At 40.8% G+C, this 13,364-nt stretch overlaps 1 protein-coding gene across 1 annotated transcript; it reads left to right on the forward strand.

The window, feature by feature from the left end:
- Positions 1-8,481: 8,481 nt before the first annotated feature.
- On the forward strand, positions 8,482-13,364 carry bmp10 (bone morphogenetic protein 10). Its single transcript, XM_057831767.1, has 2 exons — positions 8,482-9,151; positions 11,262-13,364. Exons 1-2 carry the CDS (start codon positions 8,743-8,745, stop codon positions 12,308-12,310), a joined length of 1,458 nt encoding a protein of 485 aa, XP_057687750.1. The 5' UTR covers positions 8,482-8,742; the 3' UTR covers positions 12,311-13,364.

The following is a 13,364-nucleotide window of genomic DNA, read 5'->3' on the forward strand; positions in this document are numbered from 1 at the left end:
TTACTGGATTTTGACTGATTTTGCAAGGCCCACAGAAAATTCCGTTCTATTGCTATATAAACATGGAATACACCAAAAGAAAGATTAGACTCTCTTCTTTCAGCAGAAAAAAAGTTAGTTCATATCTTTTTCCATTCTTTAGAAATGAGGATTAGAAAATAGCTTATTTTGAGCAATTTTCCAATTTCTGGTGAAAAAACAGAGAAATTGAGCTTTTGGTTAAAGCATACATTACAAACATTGACTTTAACACAGCCATTTTTTGCTTTTGTGACATCCCAAACATCTGAATAATGTTTTCGTTTACAAAATAACAAACTACAAGACAAATAGAGCTTTTGATTGCAAAGTAGCAATTTATGAACACCTAACTAAACGAACTGTTGAACAATTATAATCTGATGATTCTGGATCAAGATCGGTCTCACTTTTTTCATTGTCTTCATCATCTTCATCGTTGGTTTCAACCTCGGGCTAAGGAGTAACGCAACGTGAGCTCCGTAGAACGCGTGTGGAACCTGACGCTGTTGTGGCCGTCACCGTCTCTCTCAAAATAGATTTTTTTAATCCTTCTTTGACGATGGTTTCGTTTTCTTTTCAAAACACTCCTCCAGTGTCGTTTCCCTTTTTTCCCCAATCGTTCTCCACATTTTTCACAAATTCTCACGCGTCTTCACAAGAGCCCTCCAACTTCCGTTTCCTGACTATTTTTCTTCACTTCCTTTCTTGGCCCGAGATGAGTTCTTACAAAATGCGCTACGGCCCTCCAGTAGCCAGTTTTATTGCTTTAAAATGAGTTTTGAGCATTGTGCATTGCAGTTTAGGTGCAACAGAACCTAGAGATGCCTCTTGTCAAAAAAAAACCCAAAAACAAAAAAACATAAAAGACGTATAAATATGTTTTTGGGACACTAAAACAATTAAAAATAGAACATATTTATACGTTTTTGGGAGGAAATGAATTAAAAATAGAATGTATTTATATGTTTTTGGGAGTAAATGAGTTAAGTTGAAAATACATTTATTCGACTTTGGATACAAATTTGCACTAAAAACTGACAAATAAAACTGAATTTTCCGATCCAGATCCAGGAGGCACACCTATAAATATATTTAAGTGATAAGGCATCTTTGAGTGAACTTTATGTAAAATGTAAGTATCTCGAGGCCGGGCCGAGTGTCCTCTTTTTTGGAAATCAAAATATGGTCAATATGGCTGTTCTTGTCAGTTTTTACCTGTTTCTTTTAGTCATTATGCCTTTGCATGAGTCTTGACATGTGATTAAGACAAATCCTTCTGATATCGCACTTTTTTTTCTTTAAATACTGTGTTAGTCTTGAAATTTCATTGTACCCTGCAGAGACTAATGACACTGTGTGCCAAATGTAGCAAAGCAGCCCCATAAAATTACAAAGCCACCACGATTTTTCACAGTAGGGACAGTGTACGTTTGCTGTGATCGTGCTATGTTTAACAGAGTACTAACATGTTTGACCACACGTGTGTGTGTTGGTTCTGTCTTTGCTATTATTTTAGCCTCCTACTGCATATCAGGCAAAACATAAGACACCAAATGATCCAACTGAGTGTGACGCAAAAGATTTTTGAAGAAAATACAAAACAATGAGGCAATATCCTGTCATTCCTGCCAGGGACAAAATACAAGATAAAGGCCTGAGAAGATATAGAGAACAAAGTTCATGGTGGCAAAGTCACTCAGCATCCTCGCAATCAAGCTAGCATATTCTCAATTTTAGGAATGGAGGATATTGGATAACACACAGCAGAAATTTATTTAGACTTGGTAAGGTACAGTTTCATTTTATGTATTGTACAGTCGCTGACAAAAGTCTTGTCGCTTATCCATTTTGTAGAAACAATTGCTAATAACCTGACTTTTGATTATTCAATTGGTTTCAGAAATGGCTCATATGAAAGCTAAGACCCTCCCAAATGATGTTGAATGTACAAAAATATATTTATTTCACTGAAAAAAGATTTATCATTTAATGAAGACATACAGGTCAAATTTTGGCAAGACAAAAGTTTTGTCGCCTACAGAAAGTAGCGTGAAAATTTAACAAAAAATGTACTTCAAATACAAAAATATGTTGCATAACATAAACGAATTAAGTAGTGGTGCTGTGAGATCCAAACTTAATATTTTGTAGGACTTCCATGGGCTTGAAGGACTGCCTCCATGAGGTTTGGCAAGGATTCATACAATTTATTGATGAAGTCATCAGGAACAGCAAAGAAAGCAGTCTTGCATGCCTCCCAAAGTTCATCAACATTCTTGGGTTTCGTTTTCCATGCTTTCTCTTTCATCCTACCCAAGACATGCTCAATGATGTTCATGTATGGTGACTGGGCTGGCCAGTCCTGGAGGATCTTGATCTTTTTCCACTGCAGCAGAGCTCCACGAGACCTAGTCATCTGAAGTCCCTGTGTCTGTCGAATTATGTCTAGAAATGGCCTCCTTTGTTGAATCAGTGCCCAGAAACCAGCATTAAACAAAGGACAAAAAAAAATGTGTGGCAATCGCCAAGGCCCACAGCCTGTCAAAAGGATGGACGCTTTCAAAAGTGGCAAAAGGTGGATTTTTCAGATGAATCTTCCATTGAATTACACCAAAGTTGCCGCAAATATTACAGGAGACCTACTGGAGCTCGCATGGATCTGAGATTCACTCAGAAAACAGTGAAGTTTGGTGGTGGCAAATCCATGGTCTGCGGTTACATCCAGTATGGGGGTGTGTGTGAGATCTGCAGGGTGGAAGGCAACATAAATAGTCCAAAACATCAACAAATCTTGGCTGCCTCTTACATTCTTAACCATAAAAAGGGACAAATTCTGCAGCAGGATGGTGCTCCATCGCATACTTCAATCTCTACCTCAAAGTTCCTCAAGGCAAAGAAGATCAACATCCCCCAGGACTGGCCAGTCCAGTCACCAGACATGAACATCATTGAGCATGTCTGGGGTATTATGAAAGAGGAAGCATGGAAAACGAAACCCAAGAATGTTGATGAACTTTGGGAGGCATGCAAGACTGCTTTCTTTGCTGTTCCTGATGACTTCATCAATAAATTGTATGAATCCTTGCCGAAGCCCATTGAAGTCATACAAAAAATTTGGATGTCACAGCACCACTACTTAATTCGCTTATGTTACGTAACATAATTTTGTATTTGAAGTACATTTTTTCTTCAATTTTCACACGACTTTCTGTAGCCGACAAAGCTTTTGTCTTGCCAAAATTTGACCTTTATGTCTCCATTAAATGATAAATCTTTTTTCAGTGAAACAAATATTCAACATCATTTGGGAGGGTCTTAGCTTTCAAATGAGCCATTTGTGAAACCAATTGAATAATTAAAAGTCAGGTTATTAGCAATTGTTTCTACAAAATGGATCAGCGACAAGACTTTTGTCAGAGACTGTATATGTATGTAATAAGTCATATTTGTTTTGATGGTTAACTTTATTGGTAACGTACTAGAAAATCCTACGCGTATGCGCATGTGTTTGCTTGTGGCTGCTACTAAAACCTTCGATGGGTCCTCAGGAAAGTGTGATGTCGGCTGCAACAGCAGTTTAACAGTAAAACAGATAAGAGCACCACTGTCAAGTGTCACCCTGGCAGATGAATGGCAGGCGCGGGAAATACTCATTGCTTCCCATCTGGGTGACGCACTGAGTGTATCTTCGGGTCACTCCAAGTAGCTCTGGAATGAGAGTGACACTTGTGAGCTGGTATGTGTGTTCAGGTGGCAAGTAGGAATATTATTCCCGATGGTACAGAGGCCATTTTATTATCTTGAAAGGAAACGTCTTTGTTGCTTGGTATTCCATGCAAACATTGTCCATTCAATGTGTCTCAACCAATTGCATATGGATCTTCTCATTCATTTAGGTTATTTTATTCTCAGGGCAACTAATCGATAGCAACTGCATGTTTTTTCTTCGTGACAACCGCAAAAGTCCAGTTACGATAGTTTCTGAGCAATGCTCAGCTCACTGGCCAAGAGAGACTTTCTGTTTGGCAGCAATGAGTATGAGCAAAAGCTGCCGCCATTGAAATTCAGAGGTGGTTAGCTGCATATAAACACATGTCAACATCCTACACCCCAAAGAGCTGTCCTAAGACACCAGAGACAGAATTGTAGACCTCTACAAGGCTGGAAAGAGTTACGGAGCAATTGCCAAGCAGAGGATCCACCGTTGCAGCAACTATTAGAAAATGGAAGAAGCTAAACATGACTGTCAATCTCCCTCGGACTGGGGCTCCATGCAAGATCTACCTCGTAGGGTCTCAATGATCCTAAGAAGGGTGAGGGATTAGCCAAGAACTGCAATGACCTGAAAGTAGCTGGAATCACCATTTCCAAGGTTACAGTTGGTAATACAGTAAGACGTCATTGCTTAAAATTATGCATGGCACGGGAGGTTCCCCTGCTTAAACCAGCACATGTCCAGGCCTGCTTTAAGTTTGCCAATGACCATTTGGTTGATCCAGAGGAGTCATGGGAGAAAGTCATGTGGTCATATAAGATCGAAATGGAACTTTTTTTGGTCTTAATTCCACTCATAGTGTTTGGAGGAAGAAGAATGTTGAGTACCATCTTAACATCACCATTCTTAATGTGAAACATCGGGGCGTATTTCTGCACATGGGACTGGACGACTGCACTGTATTAAGGAGAGGATGACCAGGACCATGTATTGTGAGATTTTTTGGGGAATAACCACCTTCCCTCAGTTGGAGCATTGAAAATGGGTTGTGACTGGGTGTTTGAACATGGCAATGGCCCGAAGCAGACAGCCGGAATAACCAAGGAGTGGCTTCGTAAAAATCATATCAAAGTTCTGGAGGGGCCTAGCCAGTCTCCAGACCTAAACCCAATAGAAAACATTTTTTGGAAGCTCAAACTCCATGTTTCTCAGTGACAGTCCAGAAACCTGATTGATCTAGAGAAGATATGTGTGGAGCAGTGGTGCAAAATCCCTTCTGCGGTGAAAAGTTACAGGAAACGTTTGACCTCTGTAATTGTAAACAAAGGCTACTGTACCAAATATTGACATCCTCAAGTGTTCAAATACTTATTTGCAGCAGTATAATACAAATAATTAGTAAAAATCATACATTGTGATTTCCTGATTTTTTCCCCCAATTGTCTCTCACAGTGGACAAGCACCTACCATGAAAATCATTTCCAAGTGGGAGAACTTGCAAAATCTTAGGGTGTTCAAATACTTATTTTCCTCACGTGTATAGCGTTATCATGATAACAGAAAGCCACAAAAGACATAAAACAAAAACACCTAATGGAAGATCTAGTTGGGGGGGTAAGTTGCAGCCTTACAGTGTATCACAAAAGTGAGTACACCCCTCGCATTTCTGCAGATATTTAAGTATATCTTTTGAAGGGACAACACTGACAAAATGACACTTTGACACAATGAAAAGTAGTCTGTGTGCAGCTTATATAATAGTTCATTTATTTTCCCCTCAAAACAACTCAAACTATAGCCATTAATATCTAAACCGCTGGCAACAAAAGTGAGTACACCTCATAGAAACTACGTACATCCCTAAATGTCCAAATTGAGTACTGCTTGTCACTTTCCCTCCAAAATGCCATGTGACTCATTACAGGAGTGCTGTCAGTATTGCTGCAGAGATTGAAGAGGTGGGGGGTCAGCCTGTTAGTGCTCAGACCATACGCCGTTCTGTACATCAAATTGGTGTGCCTGGCTGTCACCCCAGGAGGAAGTCTCTTCTGAAGATGGTATACAAGAAAGCCTGCTTGTCTCATCAGACCATAGGACATGGTTCCAGTAATCCATGTGCTTTGTTGACATGTCTTCAGCAAACTGTTTGAGGGCTTTCTTGTGTACCGTCTTCAGAAGAGGTTTCCTCCTGGGGTGACAACCATGCACACCCAAGGCCGGCCCAGGCAATTTGGAGGCCCTAAGCAAAATAATGCCAAGGTGCCCATATTTTTGGGCAACCATTTCGTCACAGTGTACTGTGAAACCCATACATGCAATCCAACCCATACGTCCATATTTTGTATATTAATCAGATTTTGTTGCACTGCATACTTCAAACTTCTCACCCCAAATGATTGTCAGTACTTGGTAAATGGTGTTACACTTATATAGCGCTTTTCCACCTTTCAAGGCGCTCAAAGCGCTTTACACTATCTCACTATCCACCTACTGGTGACGCAGCACCAGGAGCAACGTGGGGTTCAGTGTCTTGCTCAAGGACACTGAGACGTGTTCATCAGGGCGGAGAATCGAACCCACAACCTCTGGGTTGGGGGACAATTACTCTACAATTACTCTACCACTGAGCCACGCCACCCACATCTACTTACAGTAGATAGCGCCAAACCTTTTCCTAAAAGAGGAAAAGAAAAAAGTTAAGGAAGAACTTTTATTTTTTTAAGCTTGAAATTAAGTATCAAAACTCACAAAAGTCAACTAAAACAAACTGTAGTAAACAAAATAAAATATAAATTAAACAATTGCCAGATTGGGGGCCCCCTAGTGTTTTGGGGCCCTAAGCAGCTGCATAGTCTGCGTATAGGCTGGGCCGGCCCTGTGCACACCAATTTGATATAGAGTGCGGCGTATGGTCTGAGCACTAACAGGCTGACCTCCCACCTCTTCAATACTGACAGCACTCCTGTAACGAGTCACATGACATTTTGGTGGGAAAATGACAAGCAGTACTCAATTTGGATATTTAGAGATTCAAGTAGTTTTTAAGGGGTGTACTCACTTTTGTTGTCAGGGGTTTAGATATTAATGGCTATATTTTGAGTTATTTTGAGGGGAAAATAAATCAACTCTATTATAAACGCTGCACACAGACTACTTTTCATTGTGTCAAACAGTCATTTTGTCAGTGGTGTCCCATGAAAAGATATACTTAAATATCTGCAGAAATGCGAGGGGTGTACTCACTTTTATGATACACTGTAGCTTAGTGGCCAAGTTATGAGTGAGGATGTTGCAATTACAGGGCCCTCCATAATTATTGGAACCCCTGGTTAAGATGTGTTTTTTAGCTTCTAATATTTTTTTAAATTCAAATAATATGGGACCTTAATGGAAAATAGAGAAAAATCCAACCTTCAATACAAGTGCATTTATTCACTGGGGAAAAAATCCCACATAAAGAAATAATTATTTGACATCAAATAATGTGTGTCACAATTATTAGCACCCCTGGTGTTAATACTTTGTACAACCCCCTTTTGCCTACAAAACAAGGTCTGGGGACTGAGATGGCCATGGGAGGAGCTTGGTTTTGTGCCTGGTGAACCATTTCTGTGTAGATTTGGCCATATGTTTAGGGTCATTGTCTTGCTGAAAGACCCAGTGACGACCCATCTTCAGCTTTCGGGCAGAGGGCAACAGATTTTGATTTAAAATGTCCTGGTATTTCAAAGCATTCATGATGCCATGCACCCTAACAAAGTTTCTAGGGCCTTTGGAAGTGAAACAGCCCCACAGCATCACTGACCCACCCCCATACTTCACAGTGGGTATTTGGTGCTTTTCAGCATGCGCATCTTTCGTGGCACGCCAGACCCACTTAGAGTGTTTGGTTCCAAAAAAGCTCAATCTTGGTCTCATCTGACCAAAGCACACAGTCCCAGTTGAAGCCTGGGACGGTCCCAGTTGAAGCCTAAAAAACACATCTTAACCAGGGGTGCCAATAATTATGGAGGGCACTGTATGCTGAATAGCCAATGATGGTTCTTACTCCTTGCATAGCCGAAGAGGCGGGACAGAAAGCCAGGTTTTAACTGACGTGAGTAGATACCCTGTTGAAGCCTGAATATTGCTATAACACAGCAATCCGGCACGATATTATTCTCTATCTTTGCACACAATGAAATAACTTAACAAGGCTTTTCAATGTTTATGAGCAATAACTGGGTGAGTTTTACCGCTTATGAAAAACTGCGTCAGCAAAAGAGAGAAGTTGAATGTTTCTCAACTCACATGAAACTTAGGCAGTTTATTGATGGTAAAATGTACAATTTACATTGTAAAAGGAAGGAAAAGGATCATTCATGCTTGTTCATTGGACCTCACAGCTCATTGAATTCCAATTCAATTCGGGCAAGTGTTTTAATATCCTACAATATGCAATGTTATCAACAGACTGACATACTTTGTCAAAAGTAAATGGTCAATGGCGCATGAACAACGGCATACAGAAGTCTTCCATTTACAAACCAAATAAACAAATGAAAAAAAAAATCAACTCTGGTGCACCCACCCAAACAAAATAGCACTTCCACAAGGAAGAGGCTACAGGACAGTGTTTACAAAATCCTCATTAAGGAAGTTGTGTGATAACATATGCTCAGCATCACACAAAGTGGAGGCCACGCACGCACGCACGCACACACAAGAGCAAATCAGAGCCCACCATATCGTTGATAAGAGACCGGGAGAAAAAGCTGGGAAGGGAGAGCAAAGCGCAGAAAGCGAGTACAACGCAACAGTAATGACTAGGTGGACCGTACCGAGACACTATTCCGCTGCCACTGGACATGCAGCCCAATAGGTGTGCATAAGACTAAATGCAATGCAAGCGGCAAAACTGCACAAGGCTTACTGAAGAAGATCCCAATTTTTTTAAATAGAGGTCAACAACACATTTTTTATTGACTGTGACAGCAAAAAATAAGATAAGTGCAATTTTTGTCTCCATGGCGAGAATTTGGGTTTCTCTACCGGGAACCATTTGCAGCATCGAGATTTTGCACTTGCTATTTTTTATATTGTTGCTTCAGGGGCCACTTTGTGGCCAGAGCAGCCCTATCTCCAACACCGGCCAAAGGCTTCCACCCATTCCTGGATTGGGAGACGGGCTGGGACGGGCGGTGGAGCAATCCAATTTGGAGCAGGACAACAATGTAATCATGGAGGGTGTTCTGGAAAGTCTGAAAGAGCAGTACCTACAAACATTCAACCTGTCTGGCATGGGTCTTCCTCCACTGCCACCTGGAATCTTACGAGAGGAACCGCCTGAATACATGATGGAGCTCTACAACCGCTTCGCTAATGACCGCAATTCTGTGCCCAGTGCCAGCATCGTACGCAGTTTCAAGAATGAGGGTACAAAGCCTTTGCTAACAATTTTCCATTTCTATGTCACAGATTTGTTTAAGATTTTGCACAATTTTGCATGCAATTTATATTGTATATAGGCTCATCAAACGAACACCTCATTCCATTACTAAAGTGTTTATAAAGAAACATTTACAGGATTTTATAATTAAGTGGATTTTCAAATGCTAACTTATTCTTACCTTATTTTTCGGACTATAAGTCACAGTTTTTTTCATAGTTTGGCTGGGGGTGCGACTTACAGTATACTCTGGAGCGACTTATGTGTGAAATTATCAACACATTATTATATCATTTCACATTTTATTTAGGTGTTTTGAAGTGACACTGATGGTTTGGTAAACTTGTTAGCATGTTCTTTATGCAATAGTTATCTGAATAACTCTTAATAGTAGAGATGTCCCGATCGATCGGGTCCAATCACGTCATTTTCAAAGTATCAGAATCGGCAAAAAAATATCGGCCATGCCTTTTTTTTAATATATATATATTTTTAAATTAAATCGTTTTCTAATTGTATTTAACGTTACAGACATAATATGTTACACTCATCCAGAGTCTTTAGTTTAGGCTTAAGGTAGGGTTATCAAATTTATCCCAATAACGGCGGTAATTATTTTTTTTAAAAAATGTATCACGTTAAAATATTTAACGCAATTAATGCATGCGCTGCACGACCCACTCACGCATTGTTGCGCTCAATCTGTAATGGCGCCGTTTTACCTACAGTATATAGAGAGATAAAAGGCAGCGTAAAATGAGTAGAGTGAATTTTGGCAGCCTCTGTAGCCTTTTTTTAATTGGCTAAAGCCTTACAATCCCTCTCCCTACGATTAGAAATATCATTGGAAGCAATGTGGGGAAGCAAGGTAGCAATTGATCTTTTTCTTAACACCTTATGTTATTTCCCAACGCAGAGAAGATATATCAATTGGTAGCACTACGCAAAGTCATGGTTCCACTTCCCATCATGCATTGGGGCATGGCTACAGTAGCATTTACTGAAAGCTCAAGACATACACTAGATGGCAATATTTAGTCACAATATACAAAGTCACAAGTCTTTCTATCCGTGGATCCCTCTCACAGAAAGAATGTTAATAATGTAAATGCCATCTTGAGGATTTATTGTCATAATAAACAAAGACAGTACTTATGTACTGTATGTTGAGTGTTTATATTCGTCCAAGTTTTATTCATTTTTTTCTTAACGCATTGCCAAAATATATATGATCGGGAAAAATTATCGGGAATGATTGGAATTGAATCGGGAGCAAAAAAAAAAAGCAATCGGATCGGGAAATATAGGGATCGGCAGATACTCAAACTAAAACGATCGGGATCGGATCGGGAGCAAAAAACATGATTGGAACAACCCTACTTAATAGCTATGTTACATTAACATACCGGCCACGTTCGCATTTCGTTGTTCATGCATCATGTAACATTATCATTCTGTACACTTATTCAGCATGTTGTTCTCTATTGTATTTTTATTTTAAATTGCCTTTCAAGATTACTTATCTGTTCTATGTGTTGGATTTTATCAAGTAAATTTCCCCCAAAAATGCGACTTATACTCTGGTGCGACTTATATATGTTTTTTTTCCCTCTTAGTTGGGCATTTTATGGCTGTTGCGACTTATAGTCCAAAAAATACAGTACATTTGTTTTGTGCATTTTTCATGGCATTCCTAATTTTCAATCCTATTTATTGAGATTAATTTACCTATATATGCAATTTACTATGCTGTCCAGGTGATTTGATGAGGTTTTAAAGTCTTAGTAACCAGGATCAATGCCAATTGTGGAGGAAATCTCTAATAATAGAAATGTTCTATTATTATTGCTAATGTTATATGTTATTTTGTGTCTTCATTGAAAACACAATAGACTTAAACTTTTGAATTCGTAATTGAAAAAATATGTCTTCCCCTAAAAACTGAAACGTGACATTAATAGATTTAGATAAGATCTGAGAGCATAACTCCTGCATGTACTGTACCTTGACATACTGTGTGTTGCTAATGCTAATACAGTATAGCATTTAAAAATGATCTTACTAATTCATTGTTCACATTTCCTCTGCATTGCCCAGATTCTTCTTCAAGCACAGTTGGTGTTGGAGGAGTAAGGCACCACCCACTCCTGTTCAACGTGTCGGTCCCCCATCACGAACGCATCATTTCAGCCGAACTCCGACTCTACACACTTGTCCAGACTGACCGGCACCTGTTTGCCGGCGTCGACCGCAAAGTCACTATCTACGAAGTGCTACGCCAAAACGGAGGTGAAAACAGCACAGATGAGAATTTGGAGACGGGAGACAACTTCGGGGTTAGGAAGGAGCATACGGAACTAGTGGAGTTGGCTTCGAGACAAGTGTATGGCACCGACAATGGGTGGGAGGCATTCAACCTCACCGCCGCTGCTCAGCGGTGGCGTAAATCTGTGCATGGCAGCACACATCGGTTGGAGGTGCACATTGACAGTGTGGAAGGTGATGCTCAACATGCCACGAATCGAAACAAAAACAGAATTAATGAAGGGGACATGAAGATCGACACAAACATGAAGGAAAAACACAAACCCCTGCTAATTGTTTTCTCTGATGATGAAAGTAGCGACCATCGAGATGACAAGCAAGACCTGAATGAAATGATTGACCACGAGACCTCTGACATGATCCTCTCGAATTATTTAGAGAAAGACATGTCGGACGAGTCTGACAGCAATGGACAATCCGAGCCAGATGAAGAAGACCTGATCCAAATGCGCTCCAACCTGATCTACGACACATCTTCCCGCATACGTAGGAACGCCAAGGGCGACCACTGCGGGAGGCGACCTCTGCGTGTGGACTTCAAGGACATTGGATGGGATAGTTGGATCCTGGCGCCGAGCAGTTACGATGCCTACGAGTGCGCTGGGATTTGTTCATTCCCGCTCACCAAGCACGTCACACCTACGAAACACGCTATCGTCCAAACGCTGGTGAACATCAACAGTCCTCACACAACAGCGCGAGCGTGTTGCGTTCCCACCAAGCTAGAGCCCATCTCACTCCTGTACCTGGACGACACAGGAGTAGTCACATTTAAGCACAAGTATGAAGGCATGGTAGTGGCTGAGTGTGGCTGTCGATAGCTGATGGACATGAAATCAAGTTAAATGTTTTCGACAACAGTAATTAGACTCTTTCAATGAGATAATCCATGGGATTGGACGTGCATCTGGTTTATATTTATTACATCCCGTGTGGCTGGACTTTGCCCACTGGGACAGAAAAGACTATCGCTTCACGCAGATCTCAAGTCGTGAATGGTAGCTGCCAACACAGTGCCATCACAGAGAGTGGAGATCAGGACATGCTGCAGAAATTATGCTCATTTTTTGCCAGCATGAGTACAAGTTGCAAGACTTTCATAAAGATCCTTTAACTAAGCACATTCTGCAGTGTCTGTGGGAACTGGTGGGCCTGAGTTTCCCCCTCCTGCTCCATCTCCTGACATGTGTTTTCCTCTCTACTTATCTTTGGCCTCCTCACTCGATGCAAACACTAATCAGCACTTCATGCGCCCTGTTGTAGTGAAATGACCTCCTCTGGGCAACCTGACAAGACTTGAACTCTCCAGGCTCGCCTCCTGCAGGCTCCTGATACGTAGGCACCACGCAAGAGTCCGGCTAGTGGGGTTATCTTTCCTAACCCAGTTTCCCACTTCACATGCCTCTTTTCCACTGACAACGAATACACACAAATAAGCTGCTGTGATAGCAAGGTGTTTGAGGTTGGGAAACATGCATTGGATGAATCAAACACCAACCTCATTCCAGACATTGTTTGAAAGGTGGGACGGGGGATCGAGACAGAACGAGGGGCAAGGGGTGACTGCATTCTTAGGCAACTCATATTGTTAACTGTCTCACCTTTCTGACTCGGCACCTCCTGCTCCTCGTTTGGCTCATCCATCACTTTTATACTAAAATTGTCTCTTCAGTGGGATATTTATCATGTGTGGACCAAAGCCAAGCCAAGTTCTCTGGATATTAAGGCTTTTGATACCTCTGCTGCTTGTAATAAATACACTATTTATTGTTCTAATTTATTTTTTAATGAAACAGATAGTTAAGCCTTGCATTATTAACACCATGGACGAATTTAGAGTTATAGTGACTTTTTATATGTTGAATGTGCAGTGAC

Source organism: Corythoichthys intestinalis, chromosome 3, assembly GCF_030265065.1.
Source record: "Corythoichthys intestinalis isolate RoL2023-P3 chromosome 3, ASM3026506v1, whole genome shotgun sequence".
In the NCBI taxonomy this organism is placed as follows: Eukaryota; Metazoa; Chordata; class Actinopteri; order Syngnathiformes; family Syngnathidae; genus Corythoichthys; species Corythoichthys intestinalis.